The sequence below is a fragment of the Limulus polyphemus genome, unplaced genomic scaffold (assembly GCF_000517525.1).
Source record: "Limulus polyphemus unplaced genomic scaffold, Limulus_polyphemus-2.1.2 Scaffold5097, whole genome shotgun sequence".
In the NCBI taxonomy this organism is placed as follows: Eukaryota; Metazoa; Arthropoda; class Merostomata; order Xiphosura; family Limulidae; genus Limulus; species Limulus polyphemus.
Window position 1 is genome coordinate 21,734 of NW_013670707.1, and position 24,575 is coordinate 46,308.

The 24,575-nt window shown below is 32.2% G+C and overlaps 1 protein-coding gene across 1 annotated transcript in view; it reads left to right on the forward strand.

Moving 5' to 3' along the window:
• LOC106472118 (FH1/FH2 domain-containing protein 3-like) overlaps window positions 1-24,575 on the forward strand; it is a 65,782-nt gene that overhangs the window by 19,943 nt on the left and 21,264 nt on the right. Inside the window, exons 8-11 of the mRNA XM_013932745.2 lie at window positions 3,470-3,628; window positions 3,768-3,859; window positions 9,046-9,231; window positions 9,630-10,789. Of these exons, the coding sequence (XP_013788199.1) occupies window positions 3,470-3,628; window positions 3,768-3,859; window positions 9,046-9,231; window positions 9,630-10,789 (1,597 nt within the window). The remainder of the gene's footprint in view (window positions 1-3,469; window positions 3,629-3,767; window positions 3,860-9,045; window positions 9,232-9,629; window positions 10,790-24,575) is intronic.

The following is a 24,575-nucleotide window of genomic DNA, read 5'->3' on the forward strand; positions in this document are numbered from 1 at the left end:
TTTTCGATAAAAAAATGACTAAGCCCACCGTATAGTAAAAAATAAAATAAAGTGGATGTGAGTGTTATAAGCCCACTGTATAGTAAAAAATAAAAATAAAGTGGATGTGAGTGCTATAAGCCCACTGTATAGTAAAAAAATAAAGTGGATGTGAGTGCTATAAGCCCACTGTATAGTAAAAAAAGTAAGGAGAAAGTAAATATTACAAAGGTAATAAACCGACACCCTGGGGTGCCTAGATACCTCTTCTAAGTTTTGCAACAGTTACGGTTCAATGGTTCTAAGGAGAAAGTAAATATTACAAAGGTAATAAACCGACACCCTGGGGTGCCTAGATACCTCTTCTAAGTTTTGCAACAGTTCCGGTTCAATGGTTCTAAGGAGAAAGTAATTATTACAAAGGTAATAAACCGACACACCGGGGTGCCTAGATACCTCTTCTAAGTTTTGCAAAAGTTCCGATCATGTGACTTCTTTGTTCAATACAGTATATATATATATATATATATCCGTGTCAGCATAAATTACTTGTACCTGATGATGACAAAACCTTGTCTAAACATTGTACATTTGCTGTTATGTTAAACTTATATTAAAGTTTTTCTTCATTACCCATTCAAGCTGTCTCCAACCATTATTAATTATTACAAAAGTATTTTATAGCAAAATTCAATTTCATGTACGTCATTTTTTTAAAATAGTAAAATATTTGTGATTTCCTCAGATAATTTTTGTTATCATTAGTGTTATTATTTTACATGAAACAACTAGATTTTTATGCTTAGTTACAATAAGAAACATTTATGCTTTTGATATTAAAGATTCTGATGTATTTTAATAACTTAAACATTATAAAAAACTGCCAAAGAAATGTATGGTAAGGAGAAACATAATAAGCACGTTTTTTCTTCTATAATATGTCTTACTAATTGTTCATGGCTATTCCCATCATTGGATTTTGATATATTAAACTGTCAATGTCACTCATTTTAACTGAAAACAATAAAAATACACAATGCAGGAAGAGTAAGAAACCATATCTTTGAAGTGTGGTTATATTTCTTTATTGTTTAATGTAATATGGCGTTTAATGAGAACAAGGGACTTGTTTGTCTATTTAGGCTGTCCAATTCACCAAACTAACTTATATATATATATATATAAATGGGGCCCAGCATGGCCAGGTGGTCAGGGCACTAGACTCACAATCTAAGGGTCATGGTTTCAATTCCCCATCCCACCAAACATGCTCACTCTTCCAACCGTGGGAGCATTATAATGTGACGGACAATCCCACTATTTGTTGGTAAAAGAGTAGCCCAAGATTTGGTGGTGGGTAGTGATGACTAGCTTCCTTCCCTCTAGTCTTACACTGCTAAATTAGGGATGGCTAGTGCAGATAGCCCTTGTGTAGTTTTGCGCGAAATTCAAAAACAAATAAACAAATATATATATAAACTCAAAGCCAACCCTTATCATTCAAATATTTAACAAACATTCCCTTAAACTCCCTTAAATTTATTCATCAAACACATCTGAAGCCAATCCATTCTATAGGCCAATTAATAACCCTCAAGTGAAAACAATATCAAAGACCTTAATCTGTTATTTTATGGCACCCTTTCCTAGTAGCCATCATCTGAACCTTTCAATATCCTTCCTAAAGATGTAGCCTAACCAGTGACCTATACAATATAATTATAACCTCTTTAGATCTGGAAGATCTTTTTTATTTTACCAGAAGTATGATAGTATAAACTGACAAGGCCTGACTTCCTTATCATAAATGTAATTTTAAGTGTCAACTTTCCCTAGGACTTATGTGGGCCTGAAAGTACTTACAAAAACTATAATATTTAACTTTTGAACTACATATAGGTCTATATGAACAATATGTTTGACTGACAGTTCTTGTGTACAGATTTAATAAAATCAGTTGATGACTTTGATGTTTTTAAAATGCACCATAATTTATTTTATAACGTTAAAAGCAAATATACAATTAATAAACTACATGTTTTGGTTGAACATCCTCCACCATCTTCGGGTGATCAGAAAAACACAGGAAATTTCATTTATAAATTAAAGTAAATTTACATGTACAATTTACATATATTGTACATTTAGAAAATTGATTTACAGAAATTCACTTCCGGGGCACTGGAACCTAAGTCTATTTCAGCTATTTCTAATGATTCTCTCATGTTTAATTCATTTTTTGACTTAACTTCTTTAAGTATTTGTACATTATTCTAATCAATACAATGAGAAGAGTTTGCCACAGGTTCTGCCAAGGCTGAATCACTAGTTTTTAACTTATCAAGAGGGTTGTTTGAATTTTTTTGGATGTTTCTGTAAAAGAAAAGAGAGAGAAAGAAGGGAAGGCATTCTCAGTTGCCATGCTGCCACATGCAAGTTCATGTTACCAGTTATCACAAAAAATTTTCTTTTTTTATTCATAGGGCTGTTAATGTCTTCATTTAATAAAGATTTATTGTTAGAATTGAATTATTTTGAATATATAGCAACTGATAGAGGTTATGAACCTTAGATCATAGATAGGATATACAAGAAACGTTGTAATAAATTACAGATTTCTGAATGTATCACACTACAGACAATAAGTAAGAGAAACAAGGAAAGAATATGTTTGCCATCATTGTCAACAAAAATAGATAATGTGTTCATGAAAAACATAAATAACCTTTACTCCTCAGTTAAAATTAATTAATATCTTTAATGGTGTCAAAGATAAAACTGAAGTAAAGGGCAGATGTGGAATATATATCATCTCTTTTAGTTGTGATTTAAGTTATCAAACAGACAAGTAGAAAGTTGAAGTTTCGAATTAAAGAAAACAAAAATGCCAGTGATAAATTAGGAACTTGTGATTCAGCCTTGGTGTAACATGTGACGAACTCTTCACGTAGTATCAATTGGGTCATTGGAATAATGTAGAAATACTTAAATATTCTATTGCATTAAAATTAGGGATGACTAGTGCATGTAGCCCTTGAGTAGCTTTGTGCAAAATTCAATAACAAACAATATTCTTGGTTTCTAGGCATATTGTTATTTTACGTTTCAGCTTAACTTTTAAGTATACGACACTGCTTCTTCATTTAGTAAAATCCAGGAACATAATTTTTGTCATATTATCGGTCTGTCTTTGTTTCTTAAGTCATATATCCTAATGTAAACTTATGATTACCAATAACATTCTGGAAAAAAAATAAATACACGTGATTGCAAATGTACATTGTATAGCTGTTGTTCTTTTCCTATGTTGATGTGTTTGAAATACTAAGAAACTATATATTATTCACTAAAAAAGTTAAACTCATTTGTCAAAACTAATATTTTTGCTTTCAGTCCTGGTTCATATAGCTTATGCTTGAGGGTCAATCAAATGCAGTTGGTGTTTTCATTTGATTATATTTAAGTGATAATGTTTTTTGTTTTGTTTCAGGCAAATTCCACGTAGCAGAAAATCTCATCCTGATGAGAATGATAGAAGAAAAAGTCGACGACATTCTGTGGGTAACTTCCCATCATCAGGTCAGAACAAGCCCTATAGTCCTTCCATCCACAAAACTCCTGAGGAACCATTCAACCAGTGGAGGAAAACGTATGTCAGTTATATGGTTATATAAGATATTTATCTCTATTTATCAAAGTTAATAATTTTTTCTTTACCAAAAATATTTAAATGTTTTTTTAATTAAAATATTTTGGTTATTTGAAATTTATTTTTTTCTTAACAATAGAGAAGGAAACGAAAATAAGGAGTCACTCAAAGGGTCAGACTCAAATCGAGGGTCACTGCAATTAAATGGTACTAGCCAGCCTAAGCAACCAGGTGAGAGAACTCAAATATGGTAAATTCTAAGGTTCTGGAATATTTCATAAATAGAAACATGAAATATCCATTAAGTAGCACTTATTTACATAAATATATCCAAGTTTCATGTATATGTAAAGTTCTCTTCATACCTAGACAAACTTTAGTAAAGATGTTCATGATTTAATTGATTGCTATCACAGAAAACAAACATGTTACATGTAACTTATTACATTCTTCATTGCTTCACACTCTAAGTGAGGTAACACAGCTTACTTACTCCACTACAGTCCATAAAACACTGCCAATGCAAAGCTGCAACTACAATGGACACCTCAGAACAGGTGATATGTCATTGTAATTTGGACAGAGGTGTGCCTGTCAATATTTCCATATTCCTAATGACAGAATGTAACAGAATTTTCTATCCATGTTTATCCTGAAAATATGCCATAAAAGAATAGTATAATCTATTAAACTTGTCAGTATACAAGTGTATGGATTTCTACATATGTGCTGCTCATACCAACCTTCTTGGAAGACCTCATATGTCAAAATATGTGCAAAATATATCCAGGATGAAATATAATAACAATGTCAATTTAAAACACTTATTATTTAAATATACCATCCAAATAATGTGTTTGATATGAATGAATTCTAAAAAATGAGATTTAAGAATGTTAGAAATGAAAGTAGTTAAGTTTCTGAACACTAGAGCATGCAGCTTTTAGATGTTGTAGTGCTGTAACTGTTATACTGATGTCGAACATCAAAAAGCATTCTACATACTTATTAATCTTATTAAAAAAATTTCCATTCCATTTTTTCTTTTTGTAGAAAGTAGATAAAACTTGCTTTAGTCTGTAACTCTAACATGACGATTCTACTTTCAAATATGAAGTATGGTCCCCAGATGGAACTTTCTGATAAAGTAAGACATACCATAATATCTACAATTGGAGCTTAAAAGATACATCAAAACTGATAGCACTGATAACAAGAGCAGGTCTGGAAGCTTTCCAAATCATTAAGAACCCCAATTAGTCATATGTCATTCAGAAACAGATGTAAACCTAACAATTGAAAAGAGTGCATTACAGAAATAGAACCTTTGTCCTGAAAAGGCAACAAATGAAAGAGACTTACATTTGGGGAAAAAAAAAGGACAATATGTGGAGAACAGTGCTTTGATCTGACAAGTCAAAGTTTGAGATTTTTTTTGAATCAGTAGACACCGGTACATTCATCTCGGGAGTGGTGAGAGTTTACAGAAAATTTTTTACATCCTTCAATATGGGACTGTTTCATCACAACTGGAGTTGAGGATCTCTGTTGTCTTTATGGAATCCTAGATTCTGCCTAATATAACAAATACTTGTTCAACATACTGTTTCTTCTGGACATTTAGTGGAAGAAGTTTCATTTCCAGCATGATAACAAACCCAAACACACAGCAAAACAGTATCTTAATAGAAAGGAAGGAGATGGAACCCGTGTATATTTAGAATAGCCTCTATAGAACCAAGATCTGTGTACCATTGAAGGTGTTAGATGTTAACAAACCCAAACACAAAGCAAAACAGTATCTTAATAGAAAGGAAGGAGATGGAACCCGTGTATATTTAGAATAGCCCCTATAGAACCGAGATCTGTGTACCATTGAAGGTGTTAGATGTTAACAAACCCAAACACACACAGCAAAACAGTATCTTAAAAGAAAGGAAGGAGATGGAACCCGTGTATATTTAGAATAGCCTCTATAGAACCGAGATCTGTGTACCATTGAAGGTGTTAGATGTTAACAAACCCAAACACACAGCAAAACAGTATCTTAATAGAAAGGAAGGAGATGGAACCCGTGTATATTTAGAATAGCCTCTATAGAACCGAGATCTGTGTACCATTGAAGGTGTTAGACTATCTTGATGGAGAAAATCAAAGTAGGTACTGTGGGCAGTACTTAAAGATACCTGGAGCTCAGTTCTCTCTGAGTATCTCCAAATGTTTGAAGAAAGCATTCCTCATCACCTTCATTATCTTAGCTAAGGATAATGAGACATAATGTTAAATGCTTGAACTTAAAATTTTCTTTATATGAGTTTGTTTTGCCTTTGGACATTATGAAGTTCTGAAATATCTGCAATAAAAATAACTCAACATGTTTTTAATTTAGAATATGTCGTGATGATTCAGTGATTTGTTTTTATGTATAATACTGTATATGCTAACTAAGGCCTTATCTCTATCAGGGGTGGATGGGTTCTGGAAATTTTCTGCCTTTTTTGATGAATATATGGTCATTCTGTAACTTCTTCAAAGACACCCCTTTGCCAAAGCCATACCATCTTGAAGTAGTGTTGCATCCTAGTAGAGCAGAGGCAAAATAATGTGTTTGCAAAAATTATTGCCAAGAATTCCATTAGCTTTCTTAATATTTCGTTCTATGGTTTGTTTTTTTGTAGTTGGCTTTTGATTCTATCCTGAAAATTTCTTTCAGTGATGGGTAAAGAAATAAGATACGGAGTTTGGTTTCCTCTCCAATCAAAACAGACATATGTTTAGTGGCTGATTTGATTGTTTTCTGAACAGTCAAGAGATCAGTATTTCCAAGGATGTGGTAAATGGAACGACTAGTTTCTTCAAGTGCACCACCAAGCTTATTAGCAGAGGAAATATGAACTGTAACACCAACAACACTGCTCTTTGTATGTGCATCACATCCTTTGTTGATGCTTATTGTAACCGTAAAAAACAATGGCAAATTCCATATCACTTTACATAGTCAAAGTACAGCTCAGTTATGTAACTACACATTGCCACACATCCCGATTTAGAAGTCAGCCACGATCTAGTACATACTGGATGTGTGTGCTCCGTGTGCATCCTCTGCTGTCAGGGCTATGGACCATTTTCCAAATACAGTTAGAAAAAGCTGTTTGGTTTGGCTCTCTAGACAGACCCGACAGGTCAAACAGAAGAGGGGGATATTGAAAGTGCTAGCACATTAAGCCACAGATTTTCCACTGTTGTCACCAATCATTGGAAGAAAATTTGAGGGTCAACCTTCACATGTTCATTATCAATTTTGATGGCAAGCTTAGTTGAAAGTGTTACAACATGACTTTCTTCTGAAAAGTCAAGAACATTTTTATTAATTGTGGTGCTCAAACAAACCAAAAGGGGACCCTAATCAGTCAGAATCGTAATTACAATTATAGGGAGATAAATGTAGGGGGCCTAATTACTTTTTATGTAGGAGGGCCCATCTTTTCTAGTTACACAACTCAACAGAAATCCAGATTAAAGTATATCATCGTTTTAGTTTTCCATAATATTCACAACGTTGAACATAATTTTCATACTATTCCTTACAGAAGGTGTTATGAGATTTTTGATATGTTCTATGAAATTATTTTGTCTATAAGCAACAGTTGAATTAGTTTTTTTTTGCATTTACTTAGAGGTCAGCCTTGAAAATATTCTAGATTGCCTTGATTACACGATCAAAATCATTGACACAATTCTGTGACAGTGGTTTCCCTGCTACGGAGTTCTTGAGGTTCCAAGCAGTATACTGCATGTAGCACTGGGCCACCCAAACTAAATAGAAGATGTTGCATATTTGTTCCTGGGTCCCAGAATTCCATGCAACTACCTGGCAAAACCACTTAATGAAGTGATCTAAAACTTCCTTTGCTGATCCCATAAATGACAGAGGCATAATGTATTTCGCCTCACGACTGCTAATTTTAGCAAGGATAACCTATTATTATGTATGTCACTCTGTGAATGACTGTAAAGCTAGTTTTAACATTAGCATCAACTCCTCTGTAGAAGCTGTAGCTCTTACATTCTGCCAAATATTAAACTCTCACTCAAGTAACATATTGTCATGGTGGCGATGTCACTTCTAATACTGTTTGAACACAAGATTCTGTTTCGAACAAAGTGTCAATATTTTTCCTCTCACATTAAGAGGATCCTGACTTGTGAAGGGTACATCATGTATAGGCTATGATAGAAACCATGCTGCCAGGAAACTGTAAGGTGGATAAGCAAGCATATCTCTAGCTGTATCCAGTGAGGGAGAGCTTGGGTGCAAATCCCTGCAGTTCACTTAACTGACTGCTCCAGGAGGTCTCAGCATAACCATGATGGTTGGTAAGGCATGTAATATTTGCATACTACACTCCTGAAAGCAACAACTGAGATTATTTCTCTGAAAACTCTTTCAGGAATAGCTTTGCATATCATTAACCCATAAATGAATAATTTAGGTAACTAGTAAATTAAAACTAAACAATAAATGATTTATGATATAGGGTTGCCAATGTATGTGTGAGAAAAAAAAAAGTAGAAATTTTGTGTCCAAAATGGGTTAAAGGTCACAAATATTATTAGTTACCAATATATTGAAGAAACATATGATTTCTCAAAGACTACATTATAACCTAAATCAAATTCACAGGACTTACACAAAAATATTCAAAACAACAATTATTCATTTCGATTTCTTTATACAGATGGTAAAGAATAATATATCATTCATAGTAACATTAAACTGAATACAGTACACAGCTAATAGAACAGGGTTTTATAATATATCGAGGCATCTCAAAAGTATGATGGAATGTACTTCTAAACAAAATATGTTTTTTTAGGTGTTCTACTTGAGCAACTAAAATGAAATGACATTTTATGAATCATGAATGCACATATTATCCATTTAACTCAGTTCTATCTTATCTTGTAACATCAGCAATGATTTAACTCAAATAGTTAAATATAGCTGGTGATTATATTTTTATTCTAGGCATGAACAGTTTTAATTTGTGGAATATTAATGAGTTCTATATAATAAGATAAACATTTCATCTTGTAACTTTCCACCATAGATTACATATGACTTTTTGATGATAGAAAAGAAAAATACATCAATAATGAAAGAAAGTTTGTTATTTTATTAATGTTTCCTGTCATACTACCAACAACTTAACAGAGTGGACTTCTTTTCTTAGTTTTATTCCATTTTGATGTGACTGGAATCCTGTTTGTTGAGTCACAGATACTGAATAAACAGAGCCACAACTTCTTATGTGAGAGACTTGTATAGAATTAATATATATATATATGTCTTTTTTTACGTTTCGGATGCTATAACCTGAGAATTTAGACTATTTTATGTGTAACCTTTATTACAGATGTAAATGGAATAACTCCTGCATTAAGAAGAAGAAGAGAACGTGATGCTCGTAACCGTTCCCTTATTAAAGAGCAAGAAGAAAACAGTAAGGGGGTCATATATCAACGCACAGATAGTGTATCTTCAACAGGCAGCATAGATTCAGTTGGAAGCATAGAAAAACCCACTGAAAAAATTGAGAAGCGTAAGTATACCTTGTTGAGTCTGAGAATCATCTAAGATTTGTAATACAAATTTGTATTCAAATGAATGTATTCCAATTGAAGTTAGCACGTATATTAATGTATAATCCAGTTTTTATTTAATGGAAGATAATCATGTGCTTTAAGTAACTTAAGAACTGTGGAATGACCTTGAACTGTGGGATCTTTAAATACTTTAAATAAATATATCTCTAAAGAGTTTACAGTCTGTAGATGTTTATGGCTAATTCTATGTTGATTAAACAGAAAAAATATATATTGTCAGTATTTCCATCAGTTTTATTTCTAATGGTTTATTATTATTTATAATACAAAGAGATTTATAAACACTTTGTTAGTAAGTTGATTATACATTTCTATCATTTTCTTCTTCTTCCAGCTTCTTTAGTCGAGCGTCAAAGATCTCGCTTTGAAAATCGAATAGAAGATGAAAATAGAAAAAATCACCAGCTTACACGAATGCACTCAAGAGAAGAATCTAAACAGCAACAAGACCAAAAAACTCCTGCTCAGTTAGTAAAACAGAATAGTATTTCTGATGTTCCCCAACAAAAACATGGGCCTACCCCTTACACAAGAAGTGATACTAATAAGAAATCTTGGATGTTATCAATGATGTATGGGAAAAGCCAAGAGGAAGATACCAAGTCAGTGACTCCTGTAACTTCTCCCATTTCTCCTGTTAGTCAGGCTGCTCGTCCTCCACCTTTTGTGAAAAAAGAGGAAGGACCAGCAAAGCCACAGCTAGTTAAAGAGAGAAGTGTGCATGATATGCAAGAAAAATTTAAAGAAAAACAAGATACTAACCTTCGACCTCTATCCGATAATCGCTCTAGACTTGGTGATTCAAGTGGCATCATAAGTCGGGCAAAGGAAGGTCTTGCTGCCAGTACTCGCCCAGAAAATCGGTTGACTACTTTAGTACCTCAAAAAAGCAATTCTTCTATTCCTGATCTCCGAAAGTCTGAGAGTGGTATTCAGTGGGATCAGTTAGTCAAGACTATCAACAAACCACTTTTAATTAATGATTTAGACTTCACAGACTTGAAGGATGAAGATGATGTTAATATCTTACAGCCCCCAGCAATGGTCCCAATGGGTGGGGCACCTCCTCCACCTCCTATGGGTATGGTTCCTCCCCCACCACCCTTACTACCAGGATATGGTCCCCCACCACCACCTCCTCCACTTGGCATGCCACCACCTCCTCCACCCCCTGGTCAGAGTGGTCCTCCACAACCTCCACCTCCTCCCTTTATGGGAGGCTCCAGATTTGGTTTCCAAGCCCCACAAGCACCACCTTGGTCTAAACAAGCACAGCAACAGAGACAACAGCAGCAACAACAAGAACAGCAAAAAACAATTCCAAAGAATAAGAAAACTGTAAAGCTCTTTTGGAAAGAAGTGAAGACTGATCCAATGCTAATAAATAGGTTATCAAAGAAAAAAACAATATGGGATGAATTAAATCCTGCAGCAGTAGATATACAAAAATTAGAGCATCTCTTTGAAAGCAGAGCAAAGGAGATAATAAGTTGGGTAAGAAATTATTTCCCATGCCTTAATTTGTTACCCCACATTTTTGTTAGCATTCTGATTGAATTCTGTTCCTGTGTCTAACAAAAAAGGTAAGATTGTACATAGAATTATTTTTTCTGACGGAATAAATAGCGTATAGATTGAAAAAAATCATTTGCCACCACTATATCAGTGCTGAGCAGTGGTCATCTTCCTCCTGTACAGATAATCTGTAAACTGGCCAGGTGTTTAAGTGCTCTTCTTATGTGTTTTCACTTTCTTCCTTACAATTCTGTACTTACTTATTTAATTTCTATTTCATAAAATTTATTGAGTTTCGAATGAAAATTCTAAATTTAAGTTTTAAAAAGAAAACTAACAATAAATTTGATTTCACAGTCTAGTTACTTTAAACGAAGCTATTAAAACAGCTTTGTTTGCAACTAAAGAAATAGATCAAATCACTCTAGACACAAACATCTCACAACTGACCACTGCTTGCTAAGCCTAATCTAAGTAGTTTTCTTCATTTTCATCTTATTTTGGTGTCCCCAACAACAATTAAGTTATTTTTTGTGACTTTTTTTTGCCATTGTTATAATATTTTATAGCCAGCTTGTATATTGACTCTTAATGTGAAGTTGCACTGATGCTAAAAGCTATAGTAATTTATGGTGTCTCTCATATTATAAAGGTTGCCTTAAAAATATAATTATTAATGCAAAAAATTAATGATAATTTTCACTGTGATTAACTTCTTAATTCATTATACAAGTGTATATATATATGTTTTCCCTGTATAAGCTTTAGATCATTATTGTGCAATCTGGTACAAAATATGATGAATATTTAATGTACAAATTCTCTCATTAGCAATAATTGCTTAGAAACTTATTTTTGTATCTAATAAGCTTTTAAACTAAGTAATTTGTTTATATCTTTTCAAACTCCTCTGCAGTATTTGTATTACGATTATTTAAACCATTGATAAAAAAGAACATTCATTTATTTTAACAATAATATCATGATCCTTATTTTTATAGGTGCTGTAGATTAAAGTTGATTCAAACAATTATTTTTAAATTTTTATCAGATTGGTGAAATTTATAAATTAACGTTTTGTACGTGTCAAAACACTAATTGCAAGTATGATATAATTAATATTTAAGCATAATTGAAATTAACAAATGCATGGCTATCAATTTTGTCAATGTAAATTAAATAATAATTGTTTAACTTACAACTTAGTATTCAATTTTGTTTTCAGTGCATGTATTAGAGCTAATTTCATTTATTTTATTTTTCGTTAAGTTAAAAATCAAAATTGTACAAGTGCTGCATGATAGATGTGCTTCTAATTAAACATTTTCTTCTCGTGCTCATGCTGTTGCTGCTGTTTGTGTGCTGATTTACGGTTTGACCTGCATCCTATCTATTCAGGAGGTAAGCTTAAGTCAAACACACAGTTAAGTTTTAAGCCATGTATATAATATATATATATATAATTTTTAATATACAAAAGATTTACTGTTTATATATGTTATAAACTACAAGAGTACAGTTGTTTAAGTTCTTAATATTTTTATCTGTTAATAATTTAAGCTGTTAATTATATAAGAGAAGGTAAAGAAATTGTATAAGCTCATAAACAGAAATTATGAAAACATAGAAATATTACAATTTAAAAGTTTAATGTATATGAGCATGAAAGGATTCAGTGATTTTGTTTAACTAAATGAAAGATTTTGAACTTTTTTTTAAAAGTGGGTTTCTTTTGATATCTAGAAGCATAAAATATTTCATTGAATTGTGATTTAACCACAGTTAAATTTATAACTATATTGTATCATATCATATATGCTTTTTCAAACTATTGAATATCTTAATAATGATTAATTGGGTTTGTTTCCGTTTCATGTTTTACAAGGAAGATATTCAGTTTTATACAGCAATTTTATTAAATATCTCTTATTTAGCTAAAACAGCAAATAAATACACATTGTTATCTTAGAAATTAATAAGAGGAGGATAGAAACATGTAAAATAATATCTTTGAAAAACTTCCCTAAAGTTTAGCATTTTTTTCTTAAAATCAATTGCTGTATTACTGATTTTCACTTACTGTAGTTGCATAATTTATTCCAACAACTTTAGCCATTGTTTGTGAGTGTTGTAAGTATTTTATTGAATGCTTTTACCGTAGTACCCCGATGGGACAGCTGTAAGTCTACGGACTGACAATGCTAAAATCCGGGGTTGAATTTCCCGTGGAGGACGCAGCAAATAGTCCAATATGCTTTGTTCTAAAACAAACAACACAACCTGTACTATAAATACTTAGGTCACTTATTTTTCCATGAATTTTATTTAGTCTGATAACAACAAATAAAACTGGTAGATTGAATTTTCAGAAATAGAAAATCAAAAACCATATTATATATGATTGATACATTTAGCATGATGACATAATCTTGTTGAAACATCATACATTTATAATCAAGTTTTCTTCATTACCCATCTCCAAACTTTTAAATTTAAATTTAGTTTTTGATATGGATACTTGCAAATAAACAATGATAGAAAAAGTTTTGCTTGAAACTAAATGAGGTATCTACTTTAAAAGTCAGTTAAAGAATATCTTGTTGTAACATTTTAAAAATCAAATATGCCTTTAAAAAATAACCTATAAATAGGTTTATAAAGCAAACAGTAAAATAAATTATAGTACTTCGAGGTGTTGAGATATTCTGGTATTTGTAATGATTTTAAGTTAATGACATAATGGGTTTTAACTGTAGGTCAAGTTCTATTTCTTGTATTTTAAAATATATCTATGGGGTATATTCAGAAAAGAAAAACAATATGCCAGTTACATCAAATTACAAGCAACATACATAAAACAATATTTTTAGTATATTGGAAACCAAGCATTACCTGTTAATCAAAATTCACTTGCTCCACCATTCTGGTGTGGTGTTACAAATGTACACTGTTTTAATGACATCAGTTAATTGTCTGGTAGTGTTCTCCAATAGGATCGTGAAGAACTGTGTATCAGATCATACTTATCAATGAGTTATGACATCATTAGATTGCAGGAGAACATCTTTTGGACAGGTATTTACCTATTAACCTGACCTTCTTGTCACCTGTAATTTGCTCATATTTGATGTTTAGGAAATTCCTGTTCCTTTCTGAATATCCCTCATGGGAAAATATTATGCCACACCAAAAGTATATATAGATGTCTAAAGCTGCAAGTTTAAGCTTTAATCAGATATTAGACTAAATGCTCCACATATTTACTGCAGGAATCACTTAACTGGTCTTGGGCCTAACTTTAAGCACAAGCTGAAATGTGTGTGTGTCCTGTTTAATTTGTTGCTTATGCTTCACTGAAACATTTCAGTGACAAGATAAGTCTATGTTTTCTGTGTTGCTTTGGATTTGTTTATCCAATAGGTCTTTCAGCTCTTGGACTAAACAACAAGTGGTTAATCATTAACCTTACATAGCTTTTTACTTGTAGTGGTCATGTTAGTTACTGTAATCTTGGTGCTTTAGAATGTTGTTTAATCAACAATTGGCACAACAAGCAGTCACTTATCATCAATATACTCTAGCAGCGCTTGAGCTAGAGCTTTATTTTATCCTCAAGTGTTTCACTTCTTCAAAAAACTGCACATCTGGAAGTTCTGGCAATATGTTTCTGTTGGACAAGTTTATATACATATTTAAATTAGTGCAAAATTAACATATTGACCTAATTATATATATATATATTATGTAGTTTGAAAACATAAAATATTAACATTGCCATAGGAAGCAATTTTCAATATTCAGGCCATTGTTACATTGTCATTTCTAGGGGTATGGGGGTATACTCCCCCAGAAAAGTTTTGAAAATTCAATGCTATGAGATTGAATCTTGGGCCATTGTAACTACATACAGACAACGTCATGTATTGAATTAAAAGAAGCAAGTTTTAATACATAAGTTGTAGATATAGATGTCATGAAAAAGTGGTCAGGTCATGGTCTTACCAATTCCCATGACCCTGATTAACTCACTTAAATGTAAGCATGAACATTTACTTTTTTTTTCATTTTAAAAATATGATCCCTTGTCTTTATAAGAAACTGTGAACATATAACTTAATATCTTAGCCAAGATATTCAGGTACATTTATGTCCAACATTTAAGTATTAGGTATCTACAATAATAATCAGATTCTAAGATAACTTAAGCTGAGAGTAAATCAAATCCTGGCAGCAAAGAAAAAGAAGTAAAAACAAGAGTATAAATAAATCAAAATCTTTATATGAACAAAAAAATCAAGGTTTTCTGGGACTTTATCAAAATGGCTGACTTCTATGGTAACAAACTTTGGCTGTTTGAGAAGGAGAAAGTTTGTCATGTACAAGATGAAGGCAAGAGAAAGCTGGAATAATGACATTTCACAATGTTAAGGCAGACCCAAAGTTCTTTGCATCATATCCTACAATTCTAGATTTTTAATTATCATGCTTTCTTACAATACATTCCAAGAGAGATGAAACCTCATATAAAACCCAAAGAAACCTCATAAAAATTAACTTGTTTAAACCTCTGTACCATCAACCCCTCAATTTGAGCACAGATGCACTTAGAGGAGCAGTGACACAGAAACAGGGTCAAATAAGTATAAGCCTTACTTAACAATTTCTGTGGTATATAAGTCTTGTCTAAGATAGAGGACACATGTACTAAAAATTTAAAAACCTTTACATCCCATTGGCAATGATGCCAAATAATTATATGCAAAACATTTACTTGAATATACTTGATTAAACAAGAATACATTATTTTCTAGTCATGAAAAGACCGTTCTTTCCCTTTAATTGTGATAAAACTAAACTAACTGTTATTGCTTGATGTGTTGTTTAAACTTGGTTGATAAGTTATAATATTAATGCTTAAAGCAGTGAATAACCATTTTACAGTAACTTTCTTTTGATGTTCTTCTAATTCATAAAACAATTCAAAATTGTTATTGATTTTGAAAGCTCTCTTTGGCAAAATGTTCACCAAATACACTTTGAACCCATCAAACTTCATTAAAGTGAATATAAAGTCTAATTAGAAAGACAGGTTTGTGGTAAGCAGTAATCATGAAATACTTAATCAAAGTAAAAACTAAAGGGTCTAGGAAATGTGCTTGTGTCATTCAACTTTAAACCTAAGATGTTAATTTTTTTCTGATAGAATAGATGAAAAAACTGTATATATTCAGTAGATTTGAACAGATTAATTGATGACTTTTTTATTGTTTTTGATCTTTCAAGCATGTTAAGTGTCTTCTCAGTTACAGCTAGAATATGGTTGAGTGATTCTAAACTATTACTCCTAGATACTTTAGCTTATAACTTGATACGTATTTGTTAATTGCACTTTCACAAACTCTGATTTCTTAGATACCCATCAGCAGTTTGTTTTAACAATCACACAGGCCTGCGGTGGTTTTATTGTCTTGAAAGTTTTACATGTTCTACAGTAATTCCTGTATGCTGAATCCGAAAATGATATCTGTTTTTCTCCATCCTGTACATCTTTTACACAAAACATCATGTGTACTTTTACACAAGTGCATCAATTTCATTGAAATCAGGTCACATTTTGTTATTCTTAAAATGTTGACAACCACTGGCTATACATTTCTGTTGACCAATTGCAATGTGAGAGTCTTATCGATCATTCTAGAACCTACGAGAAACACACTGCTAGTATATAAACGGTTAACAGGCTGCATGATGTGTCATTTCTGGATAGTATTTGTTTGTGCATGAACTTTGACATTATTTTTTCTTTCAATATTACTTATTCATTGCTATGGCAACAAGAAGTTGTGTAAATGGCCCAAACATATTCTGTTATATATTTGTGGTAAATTTGCTGTAAAGAAACAAAGGCAAAACATTACAGAATTTGTCGAAAAAATGTATTACCTGTATTTTGGAATAAAACTTGGGGACCAAGACAAATCATGGCTCCGCACAAGGTTTGCACTGTTTATGTCAAAGAGTTGAGACAGTGGACTAAAGGTAGAAAAAGCCTTTGCCTTTTGAAATTCCAATAGTCAGGCATGAACCTAGAAACCATGGAGAAGACTGCTATTTTTGCTCATGTAACATGCAAGGCTACAACACTTGAAATAAAAAGGGAATTTCCTATTTGAACCTTCAATCTGCTATAATACCTGTTGTTCATGGACCTGATGTACCTGTTCCTACTCCACCAGAGACTCTTGATACAGTTTCATCTGATGTCAATAGAAATGATGATAGGGATTGTTTTCAACCTGAAACATCTGGTGAACCACAATTTTTCACACAAGGTGAACTTAATGATTTGGTGAGTGATTTGGGCCTTCTAAAGGATTCTTCAAAGATTTTGGAGTCCAAACTTTGGGCTAAGAACTTACTTTTCCCAGGGACATCATTTTACTGGTACAGAAATCATGAGAAAGAGTTTATACCATACTTTTCACAAGAAGGTTCACTGGTTTATTGTAACAATATTGCTGAATTAATACCAATACTAGGAGCTGCAGTCTGTGAACCAAGTGAGTGGCGATTGTTCATTGATTCCTCCAAAAGAAGTCTAAAAAGTGTTCTCCTTCACAATGGTAACATATATACATCTGTTCCTATGGGGTGGTTCACTTGAAGGAAATGTATGAAAATCTTGAACTTCTTAATAAGGTCAAGTACAAAAAATATGGTTAGCTAATTTGTGGAGACTTAAAATTCCTTTGTATGTTGTTAGGTCAACAATCCGGTTATACAAAATTTCCATGTTTTTTGTGTGAATGGTACAGCAGCGCACAAAATCAGCCCTGGATAAAGAAGCATTAGCCATGCAGAGTCAGCATGATACCAGGATTGAAAAAACATTGAATGTGAAAGTTTGTTTGACACAAAGAAAGTCCTACTGCCTCCACTTCATGTAAAACTGGGCTTGATGAAGCAGTTTGTAAAGTCCTTAGACAAAGATGGCAACTGTTTCAAGTATCTATGTGGACAATTCCCAACTCTTTCAGCAGGAAAACTTAAAGAAGGGATTTTTGTTGGGCCTCATATTAGGAAATTTATTTTGGATGAACAGTTTGAAAGGACAATGAGGAAAGTTGAAAAAGAAGTGTGGATTGCTTTTAAATTTTAAATTGACAAATGTTTAGGAAATAATAAGGACCTAAATTAGGAAAATGTTGTCAATAACAAGCTTGATAAATTCAAAGACTTGGCTTGTAATATGAGCTTGAAAGTTCATTTCTTACATTCAGATATTGACTGTTTCCCTGAAAATCTTGGTGCCATCAGCAAAGAACAAGGGAAAAGGTTTCATCAAGACATCAGGGAAGGTGGAACATCAGCATGATGGCTGATTATTGCTGGTCATTGAAACGAGATGCTCCAGATGCAATACATAAAAGAAAGACTACAACACATAGTTGTGAGACAAGACATAGATTTCACAAAAAAATTATTGGGATGAATGAGGATGCATATTTGTTTGACATCAGTGTTCTTCCCTTTTCTTCAGTTTGTTTGCATTTTTTGAACAAACATAGTAATAAAAATTGTTCATTGTGGTAAACGAAATAATAATTTGATCTAAGTAAGAGTTTTTCTTCTCCCTGATTTGAAAAAAATACTTATGTGATAGAAAAAAATTAATATATTTTTGAAATCTGTATAGCTGAATTATGGAAAATCTGTTATTAAAACCAAAACAAGTTTTATGAAGTTTAAATTTGCATGGCCTGAGTCATTTGTGTTGTTGGCTCCTTGGATTCCAGGATGAGGCTGTTGATGGCTTCCAAGAAAGCCTGGTTATCCTGAGTTTCTATAAGCAGCAGATCCTTATTCATATACTTCTCTTCAGCTATCAGTATATTGAGGTTATCTTTTAGTCTTGAGGACTGTAGAATAGTCCTCCATATTGCCAATATTGCTAAAATGGTAATAGTCCATTTTGTGAGATAGGTAAACTTTAACTTTTGAACTTCAGGTTTACAGAAAACATAACCAAATATATGTATGTTGTAGCCACTGCGGACTACCTGCTATGCCCATTGAAGTGGATCAAACCCCTGGTTATAGCATTATGAATCTGTAGACTTACCGCTGTCCCACCAGGGGATAGATATCAAAAGCCGTTAAAAATTTTCAATCAATTCAGAAATTCAGCTAGTAGTAGATTTGAAAGTTTTAACTATCAGATACAACTGCAATCTACTCTAAAAGCAAACTTAAGTTATGCTAAAGCTTTTCCTTTGATCAAGTGCAGTTTCTAAAGGCAAATGTATACACATAAATTGCCTGAAAAAAGTGTGTCCCAAGCACTTGTGAATATCCAGGTCACTGATGTTTTGAACTGGACATACACTACCATTGTACTGCCATGCTTTCTGTTGGGCTATTATGTAGCAAAACCTCCAACATAGGCATCTCTTACATATACACGAGTCTTCTACCATTGTTTGATTCTACAAAATGGAGCTCAGGTGAAATGGGAAAGAGGAGGGAAAAATTGCAAGTATTGGCTCCTGCACAAGTAATTAAAGTCAGGCTGACTACTGTATAAGTATGGTCTCTATCTACTGATTATGAAAATCTTTCAACTCAAGCGTCTTAGTTCCAAACTATTGTATAAATGACACCACTAGCGAAGGGCAATAAAAATAATTCCTCCTGTGATATTATAATAGTATAGTTATCACACTTATTTTGTTTATTGCATTAATTTAGATGATATGGTAACCTGATTGACAATACCTTTTGTTATTTAAAATTGCTGATTTTAATCATTATAGTTAAAAAAATCTAAGAAGTCAGTGCATTTAGGAGATATGTAATTTATTTCATGATTTTATTGTAAATAAGTGTGCCTGGATAATGAAGTGTGACATTCAAAGAGCTAACATTAACAACAGCCTGAGTTCTTTTCAGCTGATTCTGTAGGTTTTGTTTGTGTGTGGTGATAAAGATCATAATGTATTTTTGTTGTTCAGTTTGCTGTATTATTGTTTAAACAAAAAAAAAAAGCACAAAGTTAGCAAATTTGAAGCAATTGGTACTTTCTTATGATTAATCTAGATATTACCAAATAAAAACATTGCTGAATTGTGGATGTTATGATACAAATTTCTTTCAGATCAGTGTGTTGAGATTTCATGTTCTACTAAATAATCTAACACTAATGTGTTTTAATAGTCCAGCAAGCATCCTTCAAACTTTGATAATATCTTGATCTAAAGTAAAGGGAGATATGTTCTATCATATTATTCTAAGTCATCTGTATAAATACAAATTGTAACACCAAACCCAGTTTTAGCTATAGTTGTTTTATGATCATGACAAATTCTTAGCTACTATATGAGGAAGTTATTCCAAACAAAATTATTTCTGTATGTTGTGAAGACATAACATTAACTTTAAATTTGTCGAAACGAAGTTCTTGCTGATCATTATTGGTTGTTATGATAGTAACCACTGCTTTTGTATGTGCAACTTCAAGAATATCAGTTGGGTAATGTTCTTTAAATTACCTGAGAATGCAGTGAATTGTTTGGAAATTATACATATATTGTAGTTATTTTTCACTTTTACTGAGTTATTTTACATTAATAAGAGCATTTTGTAAATGCAACAAGATGTGTGATGTCATGTTAAAGAATATGCATCATGATGTTAGCTCACACATTTCAATTTACAAAATTATTTAACTTAGCTATAAATAAAAATTATTAAAATTGTTTAACACCTTTTAATCAGTAGCACGAGTTCTGTTATTTTCATCTCAAATGATGAATCCAATGGCTTCCAAATATTTTGATTCAAAACTGAAGATATTCTTCTACCAGCATAAATGATATTATTGGATACACCATATCTTCCTGTGATGTGGCACAAGCTCATAATCAAATTTTTACTTTACTTTTTAGTATTTTGGCCAAATTCATTTTTTTTTTATTTGTTGCCTGAGCTTTGTGCTTTCTGTGTATTTGATTTATGTATGTGATATAACATTCATGAACAAATTCATATATAATGTCATTAGACGTGTAACACCAAACATAATTACATAAGACCATATATATGAACATTGCATATGCTTGCAGTCCAAAAGACTGCCCACTAACTCACGTATGGTAACCATGACAATCTTAGCCACTGCTTATACCAGCTATTTTACTCCAACATACCTCAATACATGCATTGTACTTAGGGAGATACAAACACCAGCAACCAAACTATTACCATATTTGAACTGACACCTATTGGTTGATCTACCCACTACTGTCAGCATCACAGAAAATTACAGGACTTTTAATACTCTGCTTTATTACAGCCTTATTTATCATTTGTGCTCATAAAGAGCACAGTTCCATCACTGTACATGTGGAAGTCATACACATAATTTTTGTAAATCTTGAGGTTGATATCAGAATTGATACCAACTTCCTGAACAGGTAAAATTTTTCTATACTAATGACTAATCATACCATCTTTTGATTTGTGGATTGTTAGGGTTTTAAAGTATTAACATATTTTTAGTGTGACTTAATGTTTATAATTAATTTTTTTTAACTTAAATAATTATTCATCTAATGTTTTTCTTTTCTTTATTTTTGTAGGAAGCTGGGGTTGGACTTGGTTAAGGTGAGTAATTTGAACAACAATTTATCTAATTCTCCAAAATAAATTTCTTTGTGGTATTGATAAAGTAAAACTTATTTTTACATAGTATGAATGTCATAAGGTATAAATAAGGATGTGAGAGAAAAGTACACTTTGCTTTTTATAAGGGCACATTTGTTCATTCAAACAGAAACAATGTGTTCTCCAAACAGTACAGTGTATGCCATTGTTGATTGTTCTTATTAAATAAAATAGCTTTTATTTAACTTGATATGAAAAAGATAAGACAAGCTAATGCTTAATAATTTTTATATTAAAATTTTAAAATAGGCATATTTTGGTGCTTTAAAGTGTCATAATCAGGATAAAGGTGCACATAGTTTATTTTAACATTCTAATAAAAAAAATTTATTGTGCTTTAAGTTGTATAATCTTTTTCATGTTTTTGTTCTTGTTTATATTTCATGTGGTGGCTATTAAATTTATCTTCCTTAATATTGAGCATAATTTTTTATATGTACATTCGTGTTTTGGGCACAGTCCATAACATTTTCTTCAAAGATAAATTTTACCATCAGTGTATATTTCCGATTCATCAGTGATAATGAGATTGCTAAGAACTTTCCTTTTGCCTCTCTAACCACACTGTAGTATATATGGTGAATTCATCATGCTGATCTCTATGTTTTTGTTGTCCTCAAGATGAATCTGTCTTGTGAAGAGCTGTAAGTTAGGAGACAGTTATTCACTGCAAGTTTGTAACTTATTTTCAAGCAATGTTAAAATAAATTTTAAACATACTTTTCTTTTAGATTACATCTAGGTTATAGTTTACCTAGAAGTAGTACATGTATATAGTTTTATATGATAAACTGTATTTATTTTATATATTAAATTGACTTTGAAAGCTAAAAGTAATATACATTATAAGGTTTTAACTGAATGTGCATGGGGTTAGTCCATTTACAAAGTTTATCATCTCAAAATGTGACCAACTTTTATTCAACAGTACAACTCTATTGTCACAAAATACCAAATGTGCTACTAAGTTTTTGTACTAAAGATATGTATGTGAAATGCCATCATCCATCTGATCGAAGTAATTATACTCAAATACTTTAATTGTGGAAAAATTGAGAGCTTTAATTGTGACATATCCTTTCTTTTTTACCATTTGGGTTGTGCATGTACCTCTTAAAACTCATTCCTGAATAAATACATGAATTCATGAGATGCTTCTCTAGTAATGGGTATCAATTTCATGTTAAAAGAAACACACCAGGACCTTTGTTAGCTCTTAGATTTAGTCTTTAGGTATTCATATTTTAATGCAATCCAGTAACATCATAATATTAATTGTTTGTTAAGCCTCTGATTGAGAAATTTATTTTTGTTGTTAAAAGAGCAAGAGTTGTATGGGAATGTTTAGCTTGATTCGTAAGTGCTATACCAGTTGGTTTTTCCTCATTTCTTGTACTTTGCTATTAACAGACTGGTTTCTGTACAAATATCAGGTAGGTCTGGCTTATAATGGGAGATTGAACAGAAGATTTATGAACTAACCTGAATTTGAAAACAGACTGAATTTTAAGCTATGTGAGAAATAAGTAGACTGGATAAGTGTGATGTAAAGTGAAACAACCTTTATTAAAACAAAGCAAAAAAAAAGGTGTATGTACTCATGTAGACAAATAGATGATCACTTTACTGGATTAGTGAATAGATCAGCAGCTTTCCTTCTCTCATGTTGACACCTGCAGGCCTCAGGCTGGACATCCAGTGTCTGTTGATCAAGTGACAGAGTGGCTTTGATCATTTGCTAGGTGTTATGTCTGTCATCTTCATCTAGGTTGGCATCTCTTCACTACAGTGGTCCATTAAGCAATTGAAAATGCTTTGGAAACACTGCAAGAAGAGATGGAAAATTGATGGCTAGGGCAGGATCAAGGTAGCTAGAAGAATTCAGAGTTTGATCCTCTATATAGAAGTACAGATTCCAATGTAAGGTCTGGTGAATTCCATTGATCAAAAGCTCAGCTGAGTGTGTGGATTTAAAGGGTTGTAATGCACTTAACTATGATATAATGTATTAAAATGACATGTCTACAGGCTTTGTATGTACTCGCACACTGTATCGTCCATAGAATGTGTACCCCAAAATCTTTCCAGGCTTCTAAGGGTCTCTCCTTGACTAATTACCTGTTGCCATACAATTCTTTTTTGTTCCTTTTGGACAGTTAGAACACATGCCATATCTTTTGATCCAGCCTTATTCTTCTTCCTACCATCTGTTGTCATGTAGATATTGCCTGGTTCCAGTAGTAGTGCATCTTGTAATGAAAAAAAAGAACATTAAGAAAATATTCAGAAAACTATTTAATTATTAAAAATATTCCAATCTGGATAGCTGAAAATATTCGTATCACAACCAAATAAAACTCATGGTACATGAAATTTATATTTGTTATGTTATCTAAGCTACAGTATGTGAATTTTATTTAAAGGTAATTTTATTCACTCATGAGTATTTCAACTCGATCCAGTTCAAATATATCTTTTACTACTATTTATGAGAAACAAGTAAAAGTGTGTTGTAGAACATCCAGATAAAACCTGAGATAAAACTGTCTTTTTGTTATTTTTATTTCTTCCAATAAAACTCACTATGTATTTAATATTTCATTGTCAAAATTGAAACATTCTCTTACTATAATCAGTGAAAATAACAGGAATACTGCTTTCCAGGCCACTTATCACAATTAACCTTGTACTCACCAATTCTTAAATTGAGGTCAAATCCAATTGTGCAAATTATTGATGTACTTGGTATTATATCTATTCCCTCCAGCTATCTTAGTGCCTGCTGACTGAGTATTAACCATTTATTGTAGTGCATATATGGTATTTCACATTATCACTCAGAGGCTTCAGAAAGTAAGGGTCATGACACCCTTTCATTCAGTCATGGAATTTTCAGTCATATAACTATTCTAGCTGTTGATGATCAGATGGTAATCCTTCAATGTAGTACAAGCACTGAATCCAGTACCATTCAAGGCTCAAACTAATGGGCACAAAGCCCCTTCAATCATTGGTCACTTGCTGTAGCCCCCCCAGTGGCACA